Consider the following 24,624-nt stretch of genomic DNA (forward strand, 5'->3'; position numbering starts at 1 on the left):
GCTTGTAAAGGCCCTGGGGTCCATCACCATCCTGTGGGCTCGTCTGAGGGTTGAGACCCTCTGAGAGAGCACTGAGGATCTTGAAATGCTGCATCCTCCAAGCAGCTGCTTCACAGCATTCCCATGCTCCATCTAACCCAGGTGGTGTGCTGAGGGCTCAGTGTGCATCCCCTGGCAGTGACAGTCTGATCTGAGCTGAGACTTGCTGTAAATGAGACTGGAGAAGCCTGTTGCTGTAAATCTGCAGCCCTCACACTGAATCTTGCTGCACCTGCCTTGTGCCCTGGAACACTGACAGAAATGAGCTGCTCGTAACATTTGCACCTAGAGAAAAGAGATCTTGTCAGTAGAGCAGGAATAGAATGAATTTTTAAGGTGTTTTGGCACTGATAAATTTTCTTTAACCCTTCCTGGATGTTAGAGGCAAGCTGGACTGGGGGTCTCAATATCAGCCAACTCCTGCCCTGCCTGGAGGAACTTAGGGGGCCTATGTCAAGATCTGGGATGGGAGAATTCTTCACTTTCTGCCTTGGCTTTTGTGCCCAATGGCTTCTAAACCTATTTTTGAGATCTGAGAGCTCTCTGTGTGCCTTCAGCTCCCTCTCAAGTAGCACGACAGGGCTGACCCTGCTGCCTTTGCAGCTGGGATCAGATGAACAGAAAGTCAAGCTGTCCCAATGCACACTTTGCTTTACAGTCAGATCTTTCAAGTCTTCTTAGATGTGCAGATTCAAGTCACAAGATCATTTCTTTAAAAAGCAGGTAACTGATCTTGAGCCACAGATTGAGTCAAGATCTCATGGGCAAAGATATTCCTGGAATCCAAAGAAGAAATGTTGTGCTTCCTCATATACCTGAGGAGAATGTGTCTTTTGTGACACATTTGGAGAGTCATTTTTGACATGTTTAACTTTTACATTCTTTTTAAAATGAACCTGCTGGAGTGAATATTCCTCTTAGGGCAATTAGAGGTGCCATCAGCTTGATTTTTAGTATATTTTGTGTTTCAACTGTGTAGGAAATTACCTGTGAAATTGTCAGGAAGTTAATTCAGTTAGCAAAGAATCCCCTTCAGGTAGGCAGAGGTCAGTAGGTTTCCAGCCAAGGTTTGAATACACATTGCCAGCACCAATCTCACTGCAAACACAGCTGCTGCAAGGCTCAGGATCCTCCCTGAAGGTCCCAGCTGGCAGCAGGTGCTCAGAACCAAAATGCATCATCTGTGCAAGGAGAGGGATGACAGGATCAGGGCTTTAGAGGCAGATTTTTGGTGTGGAGAACCAAATATAACCATAACCAGGTTCATGCTTCCAGCCATTGTCAGCCTGGTTCTGGGGGCAGCACTGTGTGGTCAGGGCACCTCTCACATCTGCTCCTTTTGGGAGAGAGGAGCTTTTTCTGGTTTGGCCTCACCCAGGAGGAAGGAAGGTGTTTGGAATGCTGCTGGATTGCTCCCCATGGCAAACCCACGTGTGGTAAGTGGGGTCACAACTGCTCTGAGCTGAAATGGGATTTCCCATGGGACATTTGCCACGTGATAATTTACTGTTCAAACTGGGTTTAAAATTCAAATGAGTCCCCTCATTTGGGCATCATGAGGATGTGCATTAGGACTGGCTGTCCCTGCAGAGGTTATTCCCTGCAGAATTCATAGGAGCAGAGACCTGGCTGGGGTTTTCCCTGGATGAGTCTCTGGGCATTTATCTCCCCCAGCACCTTGGAGTCCTGGGATGCAGAGCTGTGCCTAGAGACACTTTGGCTTTTGGGGATTTGCCACCTGAGTCACACACCTGGGATGTCAAAGTGGTGTCAGGGTCTCTGACAACTCGAGCCATTAGTCCACATCCTGTCCCCTTGACTGGCACAAGTCCACTGATAGCACAAAAAAGTTGATTTTGCACGTGGCTGAGCTGTTGTGCCCACACAGAGTCTTCACAACATCACTTTATGTTCCATGTGTGGGGTGGTGGCTCCACCCTACAGCCAGGCAGGAGGTGACACTGAGTGATGCCATGTGATGAAAGGGATTGCCAGAAATGTGTGGTTTCATTAATTACTGTATTTTAGGGATGCTGTCAGAATTAACCCTGTGTGCAATGAATATACACAGATGCAAGATACATCAGGTCTCTTTCTCAGAATGACTTTTTTTCCTTTGGGTTTGCTATGACTTTGAGTGATCTTGAATGGCCCAGAGACCTGATTTCCAGAGTGTCACTTAATGCACATCTAACTCTGGATTAATCCAGGAACAGGTTCAGGCAGTTAATGGGTGCCTGGCTAACTCCTCATGGCATCCAGAACTAGTTCCTGTGTCTTAATCCTAGACTTCTGCCTTTTTTCCCCTCTCACTTTCCACATTTCATGAATCACTGAATGTTTTGGGCTGGAAGGGACCTTAAAGCTGATCCAGTGTCACCCCTGCCATGGGCAGGGACACCTTCACTACCCCAGGTTACTCCCAGCTCCATCCAGCCTGGCCTTGGACACTTCCAGAGATCCAGGGGCAATTCCAAAACCTTTAATACATAATCCACAGCATTTAATGCAATTTAATACATGATTAACCAGATTGTTCCTGCTCACAGAGTTCTTGGTGTTTTACACATGACAAATGCTGTGTAAACACCATCTCTATGTGTTTATGTGTTTTTCTTCACCAAATGAATGTTGTCTTTGTACAGTAAGAAGCTGAAATCATTTATTGCTTCAGTCTGAGGAAGTTCATGTCCTGCCTGCAGCAGGCTGGTTTTAAAAAAATTATCCAACAAAGTACAGTAATAAGTCTGGATTCCTGTAAGATTCTGGTTTGCCAGATGACACAGCTCTAACTGAGAGCCTCTGAAAGGAGACATCCTCTGACCGCTCACTGTTTGTATAAAATATTGACAATGAGACTATCAGATTCTGCTCCTAATGTACTTATAAATATTTGGATCTTTCATATTTCTTAAGAAATATTGGGCCATTTTGTCTTCCCTTTGCCACAGAATGAGGGGGTTATTAAAATGAAAAACTGCCTTTTAGCTTGTAGTGCCTTGGTTGGGAGGATTATTTGTGCATATTTTCCTTGCTGGTGAGCTGGTGTATATTCTGTAAAGTGCTGTACTGTAGTGGTGATTCCCCTGTTTTGCTGCTTTGCTACAACTTCCTCATTCCCTTCCAGCTTCACAGACAAATTTATATTGTTTCTGACAGCTTAAAATGTTATATCCTTATTAACCTTTAAATTTACACTTTAAACTGGCCTGGTGGGATTGCATATGGAATGATTTAGATGATGCTCGAGAAAATTTTCTTATCCAATAACTGGTTTGAGGAGTTATTCTGTATTCATTAGGAGACTGTGTTACTGCAAGGAAAGTTGTCATCACTTGTGGTGTTACTGGAGAACAGGACATGATAATGTTAATGCTCATTAGTGGAGTTGTTATGAAAGGGGAGAAATAGAAAATAATTTCTTTTTTCTGCCTTCCACAGTATATTGAAATCCATGGAGTTTGCACCATCTGAAAGCTCTGGTGCGCAGGTACTGAACTTACTTTTGTTTTCTTGCTTATTCAGTAGCTCAGTTGATTAACAAAAATTTTGTCTTGCAATTCCTTGTTGTTGACATTGACAGTTTCCTGTTGATGTTGAGGCTTCTGGGTCCATCCTTGTTTTTTCTGATGTTTTCTTATGTAAAAAGCTGAACTGGACTTTTTTTTTTTTTTTTTTTTTGCCTGTTAATTTCATTTAAGTGGTCAAGGACAAAGTGACATTTCAGCTGTGCTGGAGTGGGTAAACCAGAATGTTGTGAAGTTGAGTCATTTAAAGATATTGGAGTTGTTGTACAGGCAGCACACTGTGCAAGGACTGCAGCATTTTTAAGTATTTGTTAGCCTTGAAAATTTCTTTTCACAAAAGAAAACAAACCTTGGAGTAGTGAGAAAGCTCTGCTGTTCCAGCAAATTAATCTTACTTCAGTTTAAAGGTTATGAATTAAATTCCTGTTTCTGAAATCCAAACTGAATATTGATATCCTGGGATTAATTTTCAATGGGTTTTTTAATGATCAAGGGTTAGATATTTAGGGGAGAGTAAATAGCAGTTTTCTCTGGCTGATGTTACTTTGAACAAACTGTTTCTGCTGAAATGCAGCATGTCAAGGAAATGCTTAGCTTGGGTCAGTTGACCTAGAAGGAATAATATAATCTTAACTCCTGTTTTAATCAGATTAAAAGAGGTCTACAGCTTTTAAACTGAAAGCGTGCCAGGACCATTTAAAAATAAGTAGGATTAAGAAAACATTCCGTAACATATCTCAAAATAATGCAGAATTGATGAATGATTTACAATGAAAATTAAACAGTGAATCTGTTCCATGGCTCCCACCAGAGCCCGGAGTGATTCCTGCTGCTCTGTGCCCAGCAAATTCCCTCTCTCCCCTCAGAGACCAGTCAAGCACTTGGTTTTTTAAAAATTTTTTTCCCTCTGAAATCCTTTTTAGTGCCTGAGTGATATCCTCAGTGCTTTGAGAAACAAACCTCCCCCTTTGGTTTCCTTTAGGATGCATCCAAGCCGCTGGAGGTGCTGCTGCTGGAGAAGAACCGCTCGCTGCAGTCGGAGAACGCCACGCTGCGCATCACCAACAGCGACCTGAGCGGTAGGTCCACCCAAATTTTGGCTCTTCTGGGTGCCTCTGCTGGCCTGTGAAGGGAGGGAGGGCTGAGTGAGAGCTGAGTGTCTGAGCTCATGCACGGCAGGAGGATTGAGGAGCAACAGGAGCACTGCGTAACGTTGGATTTCTGTAGTTTCATAGGCTGGATAATGAAGTAAAAGTTAGAGAGTCTGTAGAGGTTAAGGAAGAGGCATTACAGGCTGTACCAGTGTTTGAGGCTGTCTTCTGTTTTGGGAACAAATCCATCTCTTTCCCCCACACACAGTGTTATGCAAAGTGTTTGCATGTAGATCACAGTCTCCCTGTCTGATACACTTGGATTTACCACCAGCAGGTCAGCTTGGGAAAGCAAAATCCTTTCTTCCCAGCGAAGTGTGTTTGCTGTTTGGCTTTCCTAATGTGGGCTTTTACATCTTGTGTGCACATTTTTTAAATGGCAAGTCATGGAATTTCCAGATTCTCGAATGATGGTTTTTGCAGCTGGAACAAAGTTAAAAGTTGCCACTGGCCCTGGGATTACTGAATTCTGAGTGTTTTATGACTTTTAACTGAGCGATCTTGGTGCATCCACCTAATGGTTATTCCTTTATTCAAATTGGTTTGTTCCAAAATGTAAATGTTTGCTGCATTTGGGTTCAGTCAGGTCCAATGAGTCATATCTTGAATGAGAGACAACAGAGAGACTTGCTGTCTGTAACTGGATTTATTTAACTGTATCACTGCACTTCATGTAACTGTTCTAGTGTTAATGTCTGTAAGGGGGATTCTCCAGGCTGCAACATACAAGAAAGGTGCAAACATGAAATGCATGTTGTTTGTTTTGGGGGCCTTGTTTGGCTTAAAAAATTTCAATCATGGAAAAAAAAAATTAAAATAAAAATTAAAAAAAAAAAATAACCCAACAAATGAAAACAAACCAAAAACAAACAAAACCAAAACTCCCACCGCCACTCCATTGGCCCATGTCAATCTGCACTTTTTCCCTTTGCGGGGCAAACTTTGCATTTTTTTATCTTGGTTTTTCCCTCTTTGACCCCCCATAATGCATTATGTTTGACCTTCCTTGTAGGGTCAGCCAGGAGAAAAGGGAAAGACCAGCCTGAGAGTCAGCGTCCTGCAACCTTGCCGGCCTCCCCTCCTTCCCAGTTGCTCCGCAACGCGGGGGAGCAGGCTTCCAATACTAATGGTACACACCAGTTCTCACCAACGGGTTTAAGTCAAGACTTTTTCAGCTCATCCCTGGCGAGCCCCAGCTTACCCCTGGCCTCCACAGGAAAATTTGCACTAAACTCTCTCCTCCAGCGACAGCTAATGCAGTCCTTCTACTCCAAGGCAATGCAGGAAGCAGGAAGCACAAGCATGATTTTTCCAACAGGTCCATACAGCACAAACTCCATATCTTCCCAAAGTCCATTACAACAAAGCCCGGATGTAAATGGCATGGCCCCATCTCCCAGCCAGTCAGAAAGTGCTGGGAGCATCTCCGAAGGCGAGGAGATAGACACGGCCGAAATTGCACGTCAGGTGAAAGAGCAGTTGATCAAGCACAATATTGGACAGCGGATATTTGGACATTATGTGTTGGGACTGTCACAAGGGTCTGTGAGTGAGATCCTGGCCCGGCCAAAGCCATGGAATAAACTGACTGTGAGAGGCAAGGAGCCATTTCATAAGATGAAGCAGTTCCTGTCGGACGAGCAGAACATCCTGGCTCTTCGCAGCATCCAGGGCAGACAAAGAGGTAAGAGCTCCCCAGCCCCCCTGCTCCTCTTAGTTCCAAACATTCCAAACCAGGAGCTTCTCCATCCGGGGCTGTTTGTGCACTGCTGCTGCCGCTCTCACCCAGGTCAGGTGCCAGGTGCAGCAAGTTCAGCTCTGCAGCACTCAGGCAGGTTCGTATCTGTGCTTGTGCTTTTTTTAGCCACTGGTTGGTGCCTGTCAGCAGGAGTGAGCAGCAGGGACACTCACAGCCCTCACTTGCCAACCCCTCCGTGCCACAGCTCAGCACGGAGCCAAAAGGGTCAGCAGCTACTCGGGGTATCAGCCCTCAGAAAAACTTGGGGGTTTTTATTTGCGGTTATTTACTGAGACCAGGCTTCTGTTGTGTCTTGTGTGATTATGTTTTTTCCCCAAAGTGTTCTGACAAAATAGGGTAGGTGATGCATGAGATGAGTAATTAAAACACAATCCCAGTTTAAAGCAGCTTTGCATATTTAAGGCAGCGATTTTAAGAAGTAACATGCATTTCATGGTGATTCATCTTAAGGCTGAGATTTACATTTAGAGAAACTGAAAAGTAAGTTGTTTACAGTCAAGAAATATTGGAAAGGACAGGCAGGGTTTTCCTAGATTTTGTTTAATTGGAAGCACACACTGTTAGATTTATAATCTGTTCTTCCTTTTGATGATTGTACTTGAGGGGATTATCTGCCCATCTTTAACCTCTTCATTTTTGGTTTCTCTAGACATTTATTTATATCTGTCTAATCTCCTTTCCGAACATAGCTGTAATCTTTATTAACAAATCAGCCAGCCTTGCTTCTTCCCAAGTAGCCAGTTCCTCCTGCTCAGGGGCCCGAGGGGCCAGGAGAGCTCAGGGCCAGGCTGCCAGCTCCTCATGTCACACAGCCCGTGATGTCAGAGCAACCATCCCCTGATTGTTTTGTTCTTACCAAACTTGTTTTTCAACAGAGAATCCAGGCCAGAACCTGAACAGACTATTTCAGGAAGTACCGAAACGAAGAAATGGGGCTGAAGGTACGTCACAGGCAGGTGTTTTTCTTTGCAGTCAATCCCTAGGAAGTGGAGTGTGCTTTAGCTGTGTGTTTCCTTAAAACTGTGCAGTTTGATTCTGGCCTGGAATCTGATAGAAAAACAGACAGTAAGTATAAAACAAACCATGGGTTAGATGAACACTTTGCTTTTTCTAATTCTGCTGCTGCTGTACTAACGTAACCCTGTTTGGATAGTTCTTCCACTCCCGTCCCCCCTGCAAAACAGATAAGGAGAGAGAAGTGATGGAAGTGGTTTTAAAAAGTCATCAGATTTATTGAAATGCTCTCTTTGCTATTTTTATGGTTTTGGAGGGAGAAAGATGCACAGTTATAACATCAATTGCATACTGCTTCTGCTCTAGGCTTACTTCTTTCTTCTCATGAGGCTTATGCTGACAAATTCCACTTTAATACGCTGCTAAATTAGTGTGATGCTTAGTTCTGTATTATATATGAAAAAGGCAACAAGATAAGTGAACATCAGATCCATAAATTACCACTGAACAGGAAGTCTGCACATTTTTGTTATAGATTAGTTCCAGAAATTTTCTTTTAGTGAAATCAGAAAGAAGGAAAAACAAAGGCAGGTACATCAAAAGTCTGTAGTTATTTTGACTCCAGTCACAAATTACCTCAATTGCTTACAAACAGTAATCTCATAATGGAAAATGCAGTTAAGTGCAGTAGCATTCACAGTTTTCCCTCCTTTTCTTCCCCTTAGAGGTTAAAAAACGAAAAACAAAACAAAAAAAGAAGCAAAACCAAGCAACCAAGTAATAGCTCTTAACTGGAGAGTACTTCAAGTGGTATCTGCATTTAAATTACTTTTTCTCTTAATGTATTAACCTCTAGAAAGTTAAAAATTATTTTTATCCAGTTACTTTTTAATTCTGTTTTGGGCTGAATGTATACTCATCCTACTTTGCCTAGCAGCTGATGCCATTTTAAAGTTGATTCCCGGGCTTATTTTTTTTAGCTTTCTTCCTTTCCCCTCCAGTTCTTTTCCCTTTCTATTTCCTCTTCCCCTCCAAAAAATACCAAAAAGAAAAGGAAAAAGAATAGATATATATATATGTTATCATAGAAAAGGAATATATGACCACCTAGTTCTTCCTCTGGTGTTCTCACCATTCTGGGGCAGCTAGAGACAGGCACAACAAGGATATTTTGCTTTTATTATGTTAAGTACATTTTTTATGTGATGTAAATGTTGGTAAAGGTCCTGTGCAAGTTGTCCTCAGGTTGTGCTGGCCATGTATCACATACAGTGTGTGTTTGTGTTACAAAAACAGCCAAATAAGAGTTTTCCTGGTGTCATTAGTTGTGTTTTCCTCCCCAGGTAACATAACCACACGAATCCGAACCGCAGAGTCTGGCTCTGATGAAGCCATCAAATCCATCCTCGAACAAGCCAAAAGGGAGCTGCAAGTCCAGAAAACAGGTACAGCCTCATTTTGTCTCTGCCTGCTTTTACTGCAGAATTTAATTAAAACAATTGCCATGAGCTTTCTGGCCAGTTAATTATATTCTTAAAAGATTCAGTGTAGGTTTGAAGAGTTTTTTGGAGGTTTTTGTTGTTATTTAGCGGAGTTGTTTCTGTCTCTGAGACGTCCCAAGTTAAGGTCACACACGGCGTGGTGGGGTCTCTGCTCTGCCCTGCTCCCTGTGGGATCTCTGAACACCTTTATCCCTGTGATAAAGAGAGCTCTGAGCTCCTCCTGCCCTCCAGACCTGCAGGAGTCACTGAGGGGAACCTACAGAATCCTTTCTTCTCCCAGTTTGCTCCTTGGAAGGGAACAGCTCCTGCTTTCTCTTCTCTTCTGTCTCACTCAGGCCCCAGGGACACAACTGCATGGGAGAGGGGCTGGATGGATTTGCTGGGGTGAAGGTCACACTCCAGGCAGCAATTACCAGTCCCAGCACCATGGTACATCCTGTACTCATATAGGCACACTCAGTCCTGACTCTTAGATGATTTTATTTTTGGTTACAGAACGTATTCAGTGAATGAGCTGGCAAATCCTAAACATATTCCTTTTCCCAAAAAATCCCTCTTAGCCTGAGATAAGTCTAATTTCTCATTATATGCTGTCATGTAATTAACATTTCTGTCTAGTCCATGGCCCTCTCAGTTTTAAGAGATCCCAGTAGTGCTATTGGGCTGAAGTAGAAATTACTGTGCAATACTTGTTTCATTTTTTCAAGTAAATACTGTTTTACAGTTTTGGATAGTTGTCCTTCAAATGAAAACTAAGTTAATCTCATGGCAGAGTATAAAACACTAGCTAATATATGATCTAAATAATATGACTTTATGCAGGAAATTATTACATAGAGAAAAATATGGGCTTTGTGCAGGGAACTGCAAGAATGTTACTCAGTAGCATGTTTCATCTGAGAGTCTCAGACTTCCTTTCAAATATTAATTTGGCCTCAAAACTCCCTGTGAAACCAGCAGATAAAACAGCAGAGATAGTCTCACTGTCTTTTTTTCCTATTTCTTAGCTTTTCATGTATTTTACAGTGTGTGACAGGAAGGAATGTAGGGAGGCAAATTCAGAAATGCATTCAGATGAGTTTGAGTATTACTGGAGCGATACACAGAGTGTTGGAAATCTTATTTCACTTTGGGGCCACTCCTTGCAGTGTGGGGTCCCTGCTCCCACCTGGTGCCTCACTTTGCCTGTTCTCTGCAGAGCAGCTTTCAGAGGAGCTGGTTTCCAAGCACTGGGGACCTCAGTGGAGACTGAAATAGAAGCAGATGCCATTGCAAAACCTCCTGGCTCTGCAGAGATAATTCCCCACCCACGTTCCAGTCTCTGCTCATCCCCAACTGCTGCAGCACAGCCACCCAAATCCTGGTTCCCCACTGGAGTGCTGCATTTGGGGGTTATCTCTGCTGAAAGCACCTGTGACTCCTTCCTAGAGCTTCAGATAAGGGAGAGGGTGATGGCCAGGTGTCAGCCTGGCTCTGGTAGAGCTGTTTATTTCAGTGGTTGGGACCATGGTACAAGAAATCAGGAAGCAGGAGCATATTTAGTTTGTCAAGTGAAATAATGATGATCATGTCTTCCTTAAGTTCTGTCTTTGTTGTAATGTGTGTGTTGTGTTTTTGAAGTTAAAAGGTCTCAGCTTATTTATACTGTAATAGTCTGTCCAGGTGAATGCAGCTGTGTTCAGTTCTGAGTGCGTGTTAAATTCATTTGTGGAGAAAAGAGTGAAGTGAAAGCTTAAATAACTTTGTAAATGCAGCTATAAAATGTTATTGACCACATGGGGGTGGGGGAAGAAGAAGTGAAGGGTTGATTTTCAAAGGCATTTATTTGAAAATTTTTACAATGGTGGAAGGGCAAGTGATCCCAGACTTGTGCAGCTGAGTCTGTGCGTGCAAACATCCAGCACTTTGGCAACTCTCAAAATTTTCCAGTGAAGGACTTTGGAAATCTTACATTATTTTGAAAAGTGCAAATCTTTGCTTAGTGAAAACTCCTCCCTCCCATCCAGAAATGTATTTCAGCCCCATTTTGGTTTTGTTTTTTTTCTTTCCCTGTCAGGGAAATGTTTACAGTAGCACGTGTTGAATATAAAGCATTTTCCTCTGTTGCATTTAGTCTTTTGGTTGTTTTTCATAGCTGAGCCGGCTCAGCCGCCTTCTGCCTCTAGCAGTGGCAATTCTGATGATGCAATTCGATCCATTCTGCAACAAGCCCGACGGGAAATGGAGGCACAGCAGGCTGCCCTTGAACCTGCCTTAAAAACACCACCTCTATCTCAAGCTGACATTTCTATCCTGTCCCCCAAACTAGTGTCTACACCTGCAATGTCTTCGGTTTCCAGCTATTCTCCTTTGGCCATATCCCTGAAGAAACATTCATCTGTCACTGATTCCAGTATCTCTGCATTGCAGAACCTCTCTGGGCTCAAAAAGGAGCCTCAGGAGGCACCTGTTTTAGAGCTTCATGGAATAAGTGATTCTGCCCAGGGTATGTTGAGGCATGTTAAAAATGAGTTGGGACGTGGTGGTGTTTGGAAGGACCATTGGTGGAATACTGTGCAGCATGAGAGAAGAAATGCAGCTCTTCCTGAAGATATAAAAGTTGAGGAAGCCAGTGGTGGAAAAGAAAAGGTCAGCAATCAGACTAGGCCAGATCGTAGCCAGCTCCAAGGACCGTCTTCTTCCGAGTATTGGAAAGAGTGGCCAAACGCGGAATCTCCGTACTCGCAGAGTTCTGAATTGAGCATGACTGGGGCGAGTCGCAGTGAGACACCACAGAATAGCCCCCTCCCTTCATCCCCTATCGTGTCCTTGTCCAAGCCATCCAAACCTTCGGTTCCTCCACTGACACCCGAGCAGTATGAGATTTATATGTACCAGGAGGTGGATACCATAGAGCTAACGCGGCAGGTCAAGGAAAAGCTAGCAAAGAATGGCATCTGCCAAAGGATCTTTGGGGAAAAGGTAAAGAAGTGGTTCTCTCTTGTTTCACCAGTCTTGTGATTGTGCCCTCTGCTCCTTACAGAGCCAGAGGGGTCCTGTGGAAAAATGGTTTTGCTCCGTGTTTGAAGTATTTCAAAACTTACAAAGTGTTAGTTTCCCTCTGTGGTAGGAATTGCAAGGGTTTTTATACAGGGATTGGCTTCAGCCACTTGGAATTAGGAATGGGGCCCCGAGTTTAGAAAGCTTGAAGGCTGAAGCAAACGTTGCTGAGACTCAATATTTCATGCTTAATGTAATGAATTCGTGGAATATTTGAGTAATGCCATTGTCATGACTGGAGAGTCTTAACTTTGTTATGAGCAAAGATTATGGACACAAGAGCATTTTTCCTCTTTCGTTATTATTTGGAAATGTGCACAAGGGCATTAAAACAAACACATGGAAAATCCCCTAACTCTCCTTAGTCTGAAGTCAAGAATTCCAAGTCATTTCTAATACCTGGTGCTCAGTAGCTCAGTGTGCTCTGAGATGTTTTAGAGCAATGTTTGATTACAGATAAGGCTCCCTGAAGTTCTCACGTTGTGAGCCCTAAGCACTGAGCACGTGGGATTTTGAGGGTCCCTAACCACCAGAAAACCCCTCCCAGGCTGTAAAAAGTGTTGGACATTTGTTGTTTCTTCTCCCTATAAAGAATTGAATCAATATAAAAGTGTAATAGGAGCTGGCATCGCACTATTACCTTCTCACTAAGATGTAAAATGAAAAGTCTGACCTCTCGGGGTCATTAAAGATCCCATGGCAGCTTTCATTAAGTATGATTTTTAACTCTTGTACCTGTGCTGAATACCAGGCAAGTAATTGCATTCTGCCTGTCTGAAATTCTCCCCCCTCCCCCCTGCATTCAGCTGTATTCTTAAATATTTACTTATGTGGAGCAGCCGCTGCTACAGGTGAAAACACACATCGTTATAATTCATCCCCCAAAAATCAACCAAATATAGGCCTAGTCTCAAAAGTCCCAATTATTTTTGTTTGAGAACAAAATACATGCCAGTCATTGCCTGTTTCATCTGCCTGTGTGTGCCTGGACTCGGTGTTTTTCCTGTTAAAACTGATGAAACTGTTTGACACAAAATATGAAAAGCATGCAAATCCCTCACCAGGCTGCTGCCACCCAGATCCTACAGGAAAAACCCACCTTCCTTCAGAAGGCAACACGGCAGGAAGAAAAGCATTTCCATCTGAGTATCCACAGAGTACAGTTTTTATAATTGTCCAATTTTTACAGCTTTTATAATTGCCCATATACAAACAATTTGAGCGATACAGTAAAGGAAACCAAAATGATTTAAATTCCCCCCGTTTCCACTGCCAGTGTGTTAACGTGCCATTCTTGGTTGCTTCACTTCAGGTATTGGGGCTGTCCCAAGGAAGTGTCAGTGACATGCTCTCCAGGCCAAAGCCATGGAGCAAATTGACCCAAAAAGGCCGAGAACCATTTATTCGTATGCAGCTCTGGTTGAATGGTGAGCTGGGACAGTGTGTCCTGCCTGCACAAGGGCAGCAACAAGGACAAGGTAATTAAAATTCCACTATGTTGTTTGAGTTGAGGAGGAGGAGATTTTTTTTTTTTTCTTTTTCTATTTTCTGTATTTTTTAATTTTTTTTTAAATTTGCAGTAAGCCAGCCTTGCACCAGTGCTGGTCCAGGCGTTATGGAAGTGGCACCATCCCACCCTGGCAGCCCGGCCAGTCCCTAAGGGGACGTGCTGGGAATGTTTATGAACATTTATGTGTAATTGATAAGCAGCAGTTATCAAGTTCCTCATTAGGGTGATATTATCTAGGCATGAATATGACACACAATCCCAAAAATTTTGGCCAAAGAGCTGGAAAATGTTGTGCGCTGTTTCCTAGGGTTGCACAGGGGATTTGGATTGTTCCAGGGAGAATATCGATTGCTGTCTCAGGAGGTGAGCTGGAAAACTGAGCTTTAAAGGGGGAATGCTGGGTTGCAATGACACTTTTATTGTGGCTGTCTCTTCCCCTAGTACCTATTGACACAGAAAAGCCAGGCTGGAGCCTGGCCTGGCTGCACCTTTCTGTGCCTTGAGTTAACTGAGCAGCGAGCCCTTGCCGAGATCAGCACTTTGCTATTTGTTGAGCCTGCTTACTGTTTAGTTTGTGGTTTGGCATCTCCTTTTATTGTTCCCTGATTTTCCTCTCCTCTCTTATCTAGTCCTTCACTCTGTGACATCATTACAGGATTCCCTACAGCAGGGATGTGCAAGCTCAGGTAATCAGCTGGTTTCAATGATTTGCTCTGAAATAATTCTCTGTGCTTTTGTTGCATTTGCTTTGATGCTGAGAGGTTTCTCACATTTTGTTGTATCATACAGGAGTCCCTTCAGTTTTTTTTATTAATGCAGTTAATTCCTCCTTCTCTCCTTGTTGCTATGGCAGATGTAGGGAGCACACATATTTAGCTGCATATATTAGGTAAAGAGACTCTGTCTGATCTTAGAGATCATTGGCTCTGTAAGGGGTGTTTTTTTGCCATAGTTCAGCTTATCAATGTGACATGTGACAATGGCTGTAAAACAAGCCCTTGGTTTGTAATGTGATCCACATACTGCAGCTGCCTCACTTGTTGGTAGGTTTTTTTCCACTCTCCTTTGCACAAAATCTGCTTTGTTAATCCAAAGGTGGGGAACAGACCACGTTACGTCTGTTTCGAGCTTCGTTAAATATTCCCAGCTGACCTTATTTTTTTCTCCTTTCCATTTTCAAAAAATAAAAATAAATAAAAAAGCAGATGCAGCAAAGCTGAGTGTCAGGGAAGTGAGTGGCTGAAGGCTTTAGAGATGGTCACAGGATAGGAGGGAGGCTGGGACAGGAGAGAACAGCTGTGTTCCTGCTGTTAGATACCAAACTCTACCCACACAGCCTCTTACCAATGAAATGCTTCACTGACGTAAAACACTCCAGAAAAATACCCGTGCCCTGCTCTCTGCTTACAGCCAGTGCCCTGTGCTGGAGAACTGCTGCATTTCAGGGCACAGACAGGGAAGGGTTGTGTTCTTCTTCTACCTTTCTGCTATTCTGAAATACTCCTTTTTTTCTGCAGCTTGCTGGCTTTACTCTAAATATCCCAGCTAAAGTGGTTTTTTTCTCTCTACTGGAGAAACTATTTTGCATTCTAAAAGATTTTACTTGAAGAAAATTTGTGATGATATTCAGTCCACGTTTTTCTTAAGGAGAACAGTTGAAAATAAATACATAAAAGAAAGGGAAAAAAAAATGCCCCCAGTAAAAACAAGCCATGAAAACAAAACCAAAATGGGAGAAAATTATTTGCAATCATAGGGCTATTGTTACTTATAGCCAAGCATTTAAGGAACATGGAAATTTCCTGTGATGGTTCATTAAAAACATGCCATTGAGTACTTTTTTTGTGGCATCAATGCCGTGCAAGAGTGTCACAGTTACAAACGCCTGAGACGGCGTGGAAAATATGAGTAATTAATTGTAGCCATTTTAGGGGGAATTTGAAATCAGAGGAGCTGGGAAATGCTGCATTGTTATTGCTAATCTTCATATTTATGACTAGCTCTAATTATAAAAGATGGAAAGACAAGCCCATAGTATTACAATCCAGCCACCCTCTGGATTCCCGGGGGGATTGCTGGGAGCTGAAAGTGATTTCCTTCAGGAAGTTCAGTTTTGCTGCTGGGATATTTTGTTCCCTCCCACACTCCCAGTGTCATTTGTCAGTTCCTGCCCTTGAGCTAATATTTTGTGAGGTGACACGTTCCTATCAGCTAATAAAATCATGTTATTGATGATTGTCCTCCTTCATTCCTTAAAGCCGACTTACAAATGAGAAAATGGGCTCGTGCCCTTTTCTACCTCCTCTCGGAGGATTAAAAATAGAATTGTTGTACAAAATGTTCTTTTCTTGGTGCCTTTCTCTGTGCAAAGGCATAAGGAAGGTTGTGACACCAGGCAGAACAAAAGAGCAAAAAAGACCAAGTTATTTGAATGAGGAAGGGCAGTTTGGTAATTTCCTTTTATTAGCAGCTGTTCTGTAATTAAAAATGCAGCAAACAGTTTGGAAAAGGTAATAATAATTATGCATTTGTGAAAGATCCATCACTCCAGGGCAGGGAGGAAAAAAAAAGAGAGAGAGGGAGCTCCAATTTTCTGGTCTTCTGAGACGTTTCCCAGGAAAATCAAGGGAGAGAAGGTTGCATACTTGTAATTTTAAAACAGAAATTAATCAGAACAATTTTGAAACGAGGAAAGGTCTGGAGCCTTTTCCATGTCATATAATTGGCTGGGAACTTGTTGAATGCATGAAGGAAAAGAAGTGAAATTAAACTAATACACTCAGTGGCTCCTGAGTGCTTTGCCAAGAAGGTCTTCAGTGTACAGAGTGTCAACATGCATAGTAACGACTCAAACTTTCATTAGCTGGGATATTTTCATTACTGTTTGGCTCTATTCTATCAAACTAACAAGATTTTCTGGATTTCTGGCCCAGTTAGTTACACTTCTTCATCATGAAGTTTTGATTAACACCTCATTCATGAAAATCTCACCTTTTGTCCAGTAATTTTCCATTTTCACGTGTAGACAGATGGGCCCATCAGTGTTTCCTATAATGAATGGATAAACATACATATATCTTATATATTTATATATATGTTGAGATGGCACAGGGAAGCCAAGCTTGGTTTTCTTCTTTGGAAGCTGTATTGCTGGATTTCATAAAAAACAGCCTATACCAAAATGACAGCCAGGTATATACCTGTATTTCCTCCCTGTGAGCTTTCCTCAAGGCTTGGTGATTTTGTGCAAGTTTCAGGGAACATGTTTTACACAAAAATGGTGTCTGTACCCTAGGTGGTCAAAAATAGTATTGCTGTGCCTTTTCTAACATTTTTTCTGTGTATTTCTTTCCACCTAAATGCTCTAATGCCCTTGGGTAAATCTGCCTTTTTAATGATTTATGTGTCAAAAGCATGGACCAAATCACATGGAAAAAAAAGTTGAATTAGTGTCACCCAACTGCATCAGCATTTTTTCCTGATGAATTTGGCCCTTATTTAGTTGCATTACTGCTGATGGGAGCTGGGGTGGGTTTGAACAGTTGCCATGTGCCAGGAGAAGGCTCAGATATTTCTCTAAATGCTTGTACTGTGCACAGCTTTTATTAGTTGGTTTTATTTTGGGGGTTTGTGCTGCGTATCTATAGGAGATTGAGACAGAGTTTCCTTTTTGGTGCTGTTGATTCCGTCCGTGGCTGCTCTCAGGAAAGCTGAATTTTTACATTCACTTTTTACTTTATCCTCTGTGAAGGACATATACTCTCTCTATACTACATGAAAGGGCTGCAAATACTCAGTGGGAAGAGGACGTGCCTTTTTGGTGTGTGTTTCTGTAAGGGTCGTCTTATGACCTAATGTGGAAATCTTCATTTGCCGATACAGCTGCGGGTGATCTCAGGGGATTTTGAATTTCCCTTTTGTTTGTCTTCCTTTCTGGGTATCATCCATCATTCCTAACCTCATGCTGCTTAGCAATAGTAACACTCATGGGAGTTGAAGAAAGGATTATAGCAGCATAAAATGGGGAGCTAATTAGAGCTTGTTTCAAAATCAGAATCTAGCTGGAGATAATTGCGTATTATCTGGTGATTTAAAAACCCGAGATCTACTGTATTTAGATCAACTAAAATATGCATAAAAGCTTTCTTTTCAAAATAACAACGGGGAGATTACTTCTTATCATCCCTTGGGAACACAAATCAGAAAAACCTCAGGATGATTTTGTGTTGTTATGATATTAACAGAGAGATCAGGGTGTGATGGCAGAGCCAGGTATGCATTGTATTTTCATTTATGTAATACAGATTCCTGTAACATTGGCCAGTACAGAGCTGCTTAGTGGGCAGGTAGTTAACTGTGTGCTGGGTGGATATTCCCATTTTCCTGGTACCAGGAGAATTCTGTCACATTGGAGAAACAGAGTAGGGAGAGAGTGTGTTTCAGGCTGAGAGCCCAAATTTGGGAACACCATCCTGATGTACTCCTGAGAAGAGCTCAGTAGCCTTGTGGTGGCAAATAGAAGCCACCTCCTTGTGTTTTATCATCTTTTCTTGCATTGTTCTGGTTTGTTTGGGTGGGCAGAGCTGTGCAATGGTGCTCCAGAGCACAGTTGGGATTAGCACAGCAAGAGCTGAATCCTTTCACTGTGACATCACCAAAGTGATTGGTGCAGTGATGCTGACAGACCTTCCCAAACTGGAGCTGGTTTTTGTTGTTGAATCAAAAAAAAAAAAGAGAGAAAAATGGTTTTGCAGTCATTTGCTGGCATTCCAGGTTAATAAAAATGTATGACATGAAATGTTTGTGGTTAATGTAGTCTGTGAAATGGAAGAGAAGGGAGATCACATGGCTCAGACAGCAGACTGCAGGAATTCCTTGCAGAGATGTTTTGTGTTTGATGACCAATTCCTGAGTCTTGGACTTGGGAAAGTTGTGGCCTTTTGTGCTAGGTGCAAATGTGGTTTAAAGTTCAGAGCTGAACTCCAATGTCAGCCAAAGAGTTACCTTCATGCTTATCCCTGCAGCACATCCTGGTGAAGTTTCCACATTCTTTCTGTGTGGTTTGGGATTGGGCTCAGGAGCAGTTGTCTGTGGCTGTGTTGATTTCAAACCATAGGGTATCAGTTGGCTCCTCATAAGGGCAGCTGCTGTAGTCTGTCTGTAATGTGTGTGATCATCTTCTGTGCCACTTCCCTGACATTTGGACCATGAAAAGCTCCCTGGCAGCCTTTCTGGTATCAATAAAACCAGGAGAATTGCTGTCAAGGCACCTCACTGGGACCTGGGAATGCAGCATGAAGTCAGTGCCTCGAGTTGATTCTGAGCACAGGATTGGCTCCAATTCCTGGCCATCAGCTGGGCATTCCTGCTTCCTTCTGAAACCTGTCCTGCCCAGGCTGCCTCCCACAGCCCTGCTCCTTTTCCATCAGTGATGTTTGCAAATAGTCAGTATTGGTGGAGAAATTCCTCTCCTGGTTGTATTCTTCTCTGTCCATGGAACCACCCACTGGTTAAATTTGCAGAAGACAACTCAGTCCTCACTGTGGTCACAGCTTTGCTGTGAAAAGGGCTAAAGGGCTTTTAGAAGGGCTAAAATAAAACACAGAATCAGGGAGTGAACACTGTTTTCTAGGCTGATAGTCCTTGTGACTCAATTACAATGTTCCTGTTAATACAGCAAAGAGGAGACCTGTGCTGGATTCTAAAGGCAAATTTAATTCACTCCTAAGTGCAGTTATGGACTCCTAGCATTTGTTTTGGAGAAGTTACCCAGTCAGGTTGCAGCTAGGTTTATTTCTGTAGTTAATTTGGGAAGTGGGTCCTTGACACTCACTCCCCCTTAGTGTGGATCCCCAAGCAAGGAGTTCAAGTGTGGCTCTGCAGCAGCACTGAGCCAGGCACAGCAATGCCTTATCCTTAAAGTCTTTATTTTCAAAGAGCAGAATTAATAAATGAAGATGTTTTTTAAGCTGTGTGAAAAAAAAGAAACTTTCCTGACCATTATTGCCTCAGGCTTCTCAGGTAGTTCACAGAGTAGCAGTTAGCATGAGAGCTGCTAAAAAGGAGATGTAGTTAGGGAGAGAAACCATGGCCATTGAGTAGTCGAGCTCTGTAACTTCCACTGTTGTTAATTTCATTACTTATTACTTCACTTCATTAATTACCAGCATTTTCCTTCCCCTCTGCGTGCGCATTCGGAGACGCGCGGCCTCCCCTGGGGAGGGACCCACACCCCTCCCCACTGCCAGCTGCAAACCACAGAGGGGCTGGGTGGAAAACGAGGAGCTGAGAGATTGGAAAAGCAAATTCAGCCCAACTGGAGCAGCACAGACACCCAGAGAGGCCGGGGCTGTGCAGCTCCAGGCGGGGTCAGGAGCCGCGGTGACGGCCGGGCTCTGTCCCCCCTGGGCTGGCAGCTGCACAAGAGCTTGGGAAGGCACTTCTCCAAAGGGAGCAGATGATTTTCTGGTGGGGATAGAAGACTCTGGCAGCTGGCAGAAGTTCATGTTGGTCTTTTGGTTGCTGGTGGTGAAAGGAGGGGGGCTGCAGGTCCAGCCCTGTGGCCATCAGTGGGGTGGAGATGGCCACGGTACCCTCGGCCCTCCCTGGGCAACAGCCCAACTGCTGCTCAGCAAATTACCAAATGCTCCTCCACTGGATGAAAATTACCTTGCTTTCAATTCAAAGAACAGATAATGGGCTATTTTCTTCCCAAAATACTGGGGAAAAGGTGTGTGAGCACCAAATGTGCGGGTTGTTATTTCCATCTTCTAATGGGGATGGAAATCCTCCTCACCCAGCAGCTCTGAAACAGGGAAATAAACAGCCTGTTCTGATTATAGAGTTACATATTGCTTGATAGCAAATCATTCCCAAGATGAAAAAAAAAAGAATATTACCAGAAAATTAATGTCTTCTAAGTTCCCTTCCAGCCTGTCCTTTACATTAAGGGTATGAGAGAAACTTAGGAATTTGTCTCACCTCATTTGATGCATGTAGGGTTGTAGGGTTTTTTGACTTGCCAACAACCTTCCAGAGAAACAGCAAATGAAAGAATCCAGTGATTATTTTAAATCTGATGAGAAATGCAACTTGCATTGAAAACAAAGCAAAGTGGATTTGAGATCAAATTTAAATAAAAGTGAAAAGAGAAAGACAGCCAATTAAAAAGCCAATAAAAGGAGAAAATACAATTACAACAAGAAATGTAAAAAAGGCCTGATAGTACATGTGTTCAGTATTTATACTTGTCAAAGATATTGCTGATGGTAACTTGTCACAGAATCACTGAATTATTTGGGTTGGGAGGGACCTTAAAGCCCATCCAGTCCCACCCCTACCATGGCAGGGACACCTTCCACCAGTCCAGGTTGCTCCAACCCCCATCCAGCCTGACCTGGAGCATTTCCAGGGATCCAGGGGCAGCCACAGCTTCTCTGAGCAGCCTGTGCCAGGCCCTTCCCACCCTCACAGGGAAGAATTCCTCCCCAATATCCCATCCATCCCTGCCCTCTGGCATTGGGAAGCCATTCCTCTGTTGTTCTGTCCCTCCATGCCCTTGTCAAAGCATCCTTCTCTGTTTTCTGGCATGATCTGGTCCCTTCTGAGAGCCATCTCCCCTTTTCTTGCTGCTTTCCAAGGGATCCTGGGATGGGTTCCCACACCAAGGAGGTGTGAGACTGACCACGGTGTAACCACAGCTGTGGTTAGTGCTTGTTTCTCTGGTTTACCCCTCTGGAACTCGGGTCCTAAAAATAGTACAAGTTTGAACTGGCAGATGTTTCATTTGTCCTTTATGAGAGGACCAAAATTAGCCTCTCATTTGGCACCTAAATAAAGCAACTTAACTGCCTTTATGCGAACTTTGCAATTACTGTCTATTGAAGTTGCAACGTTTTGTTGTGTTTGATGGGGAAGGGCATTATATAAGCAACACCAGCACCTAAAAAGCCACCAGACCTTGAAAGAGAGAGGACAAATATGAAAGAGCCCAACTGGGTTTTCTGGGGGGGGGGACTGATTGGGATGATTGGTTGTTTTTGGGGTTTTTTTAACTTTTTTTATCCAAGACAGGTGTTTTCCCTAATGAAGGTTTCATTAAATAAAAAGAAAGAAAAAGGCAAAAGTACCTTGGAACTGCTCAGAGAGCTGTCTATTGTAAAGGTAAAAAACATTAATAAAAGGACAGCAATGGTTTCTGTAATTTTCAGAGAAAAATCTGCACAGAATGCCTGAAGCTGGGTTAGCAGTGGGACTCCCCAGGGGCAACAGAAAGATGTTATAATCAATTACCACATCATAACACTGATGTATGATAATTACTGAGTGTTCCTCCTGAGATAGTGCAGCATTTGGCTGGGATGCAGCTCTTTCATGGTCCACTGCCTGATTAATATGCAAATAATAGGCTGATTGCATGATGAATGCAGAAAATGAGTTCACTGATAACGTGAGCACCGAAGCGGGAAGATGATAAATTACTTTTACTGACTGTCCTACATTAAGTACCCTTTCTCAACAATTTTATCACAAATTAAGTAAAGCAGTATGGAGAGATTATGAGGATGTGTAAAATAATGTACCTTAATAGCTTTTATAATATTGTTGTGTGCAATGTAAATGTCATTTTGTTTCAGCACTTTCCCCAGCACTCCTCCAAAAAAGGAGGGTCTTGAGTGCAGGGACTCTGTGCTGATGGTGGGAGATGGAAGGAAAGGGAGGGAAGGAAGGGAGGGAAGGAAGGAAGGGAGGGAAGGAAGGGAGGGAGGGAGGGGAGGGAGGGAAGGAAGGAAGGAAGGAAGGAAGGAAGGAAGGAAGGAAGGAAGGAAGGAAGGAAGGAAGGAAGGAAGGAAGGAAGGAAGGAAGGAAGGAAGGAAGGAAGGAAGGAAGGAAGGAAGGAAGGAAGGAAGGAAGGAAGGAAGGAAGGAAGGAAGGAAGGAAGGAAGGAAGGAAGGAAGGAAGGAAGGAAGGAAGGAAGGAAGGAAGGAAGGAAGGAAGGAAGGAAGGAAGGAAGGAAGGAAGGAAGGAAGGAAAAGAAGGAAGGAAAAGAAGGAAGGAAAAGAAGGAAGGAAAAGAAGGAAGGAGGGCAGTCATTAGCCTGGGATCCATCCCATGTGGACATTGCCTGTGGCAAGGGAACGTCCACATTGTTTAGTGGGGGAGATCTCTCTAAATGCAGTGCACAGTGCACATATGCATCCTGCTGCAGCCTCTGCTCCAGAGCACACACGAGGCTCAGATCTCAGAGGAGGGTGTGGAAATACCTTCACACTCAGGCTCCTGACGCAGGAGGACAACAAACAGTCATAAAATTGGTGCCACATTCAAGCAAGTTGGTTTAACACATCAAATCACAAGGTCAGCAAGCCAGCAAAGGCAGCATAAAATGCAGCACAACCTCCTCATGGAGGCTCTCCCTCTGTTTTCCAAAAGGTATTGTGCACACGTTTGTCTTGATACTAAAAATATAACACTGTGGGGTTGTGGCATCTTGATTGATTGCTTCCATGACATATTTGTTTTAGCATTCAGAAAATCCTTAATAAAGCATCTGCACACAAGCTGCTTTAATAATAAGGTTATTGAAAATATTTTCTAGCAGTTATTTCTAAATATTGATTTCTAGCTAAGTTACAGAAAAACAGAAAAATCTGAATATTAAGTAAAGGTTGGCAGAGTAGAGCAATGTCTTTTAAAGCAGCCATGATTCTTCCATTAATCACCTAATTTAAAATAAAGTGTCTTTTTAGAAAGGGTTTTTTTATTGGTTAAGGGTAACCTGTAAAGCCAAAAAATTATAATTCACTTTTCAATGCCAAGATCCCACTTTTTGCTCAGGAATCACAGAATCATAGGATAATTTGGGGCTGTTGGCCTGACCTGGTCATTGCTGTGATGTTTTCAACTGTCTGTCTAAATCTCGCTAAAAAATTCTTAGGTTTCCCCTTTTTTTTTTTTCCCTGTGTTTTATTGTAAAGTAATGCTTAGGGTTACAGAGGCCTCATCTTCCCCCCAGGCTATTGCAAAAAATGTCCTTTAATTCTTCTCCTCTGAGGGTTTTCTCCTGGGGTGTTGTTGTGTCAGGGCTTGGTGTGTCTGCTCCAAAGTCAGATCTCAGGATAAATCTCACTGGAGCTGACTGACTCCAGTTGTATCTTCCTGCACAAGACTCCAGACATCCTTCAGAGCAATCCGTGCTCCCCACTCCTCCTGACTCAGTAGAAGTCTGATGGTTCCACTTTATGTAGCATTAAAATAGGTCTTGGTGTACCTTTGGGCACAGCAGTGGGATTTCTAAAACTCAGAGGCGTTTGTGGCTGCAGGTTTGTTGAAGGGAGAATTGGTTGCCCAACTTCTCCAAGTTTTAAACATCCAGCTGTAAATCTCTCCTCATGAGTCCATCACCAGCTCCCATCTTACGTGAGTCTTTTCTCAACTTCATCTGCTTTCTCCAGCTCCTTCTGCTTCCCAGAGCTGAAAACACATTTTTCTAATAGAGGCACAAAGCTAAAACAATTATTGAAACTACAACTTAAATTGCAGCAATCCTTCAGCAATACTCAAAAGCAGGTTTTTTCAGGTAATTCTAACATCTATCCTGATTATTCAGTTTTATGTGCTCCTGACAATTAACATCTATGCAGAGTGGGAACCTTTATTTTTATATTGCCCCAGTAATTGCAGAGTTAACCAAGGCTGGTTCCTCCCCTTTCTGTGCACACACACATACATCTGCACACTTTCCTAAAGGGGTTTTTCCTTTGATCCCTCCCCCCATCTGCATAAAATTTCCCTCTGAGCCAAGACCCAAAATAACATTTTCCCCAAAGTTACAACATTTATGAAGCAAACAAACAAACAAATTCTCCACAGTCAGAGTGGTGGCAACTCCAGTGAGTGCTCACAACTCTAACTGCACCATATTTGACATCATTAGAGATGCAAACTGCAGGGAGCTTTGTGCACTCCCTACACAGAACTGGGGGAGTTTATAACTGTAGGGAGGATCATATTTTCATGAGCCAAATCGATTTGCAAATTGTGACTAGGCAAGGTTCACTCACTCAGAGTAAATCCACCAAAAGCACTACCTGGGAGAAGGCGCTTTCACGGGTGTTTTCTTTAATTAGTCAGAAGAGGGATG

At 43.0% G+C, this 24,624-nt stretch overlaps 1 protein-coding gene across 5 annotated transcripts in view; it reads left to right on the plus strand.

Annotated features, from left to right (window-relative positions):
• CUX1 (cut like homeobox 1) overlaps positions 1-24,624 on the plus strand; it is a 274,993-nt gene that overhangs the window by 194,327 nt on the left and 56,042 nt on the right. The window contains exons 13-20 of one of the 5 annotated variants that reach the window (XM_066563643.1): positions 3,481-3,529; positions 4,549-4,645; positions 5,730-6,401; positions 7,352-7,417; positions 8,774-8,875; positions 11,067-11,893; positions 13,284-13,449; positions 14,111-14,167. In XM_066563643.1, the coding sequence (XP_066419740.1) occupies positions 3,481-3,529; positions 4,549-4,645; positions 5,730-6,401; positions 7,352-7,417; positions 8,774-8,875; positions 11,067-11,893; positions 13,284-13,449; positions 14,111-14,167 (2,036 nt within the window). The remainder of the gene's footprint in view (positions 1-3,480; positions 3,530-4,548; positions 4,646-5,729; positions 6,402-7,351; positions 7,418-8,773; positions 8,876-11,066; positions 11,894-13,283; positions 13,450-14,110; positions 14,168-24,624) is intronic. The other 4 variants (XM_066563646.1, XM_066563644.1, XM_066563645.1 and 1 more) reach the window with 4 other exon arrangements.

Source organism: Molothrus aeneus, chromosome 20 (assembly GCF_037042795.1).
Source record: "Molothrus aeneus isolate 106 chromosome 20, BPBGC_Maene_1.0, whole genome shotgun sequence".
In the NCBI taxonomy this organism is placed as follows: domain Eukaryota; kingdom Metazoa; phylum Chordata; class Aves; order Passeriformes; family Icteridae; genus Molothrus; species Molothrus aeneus.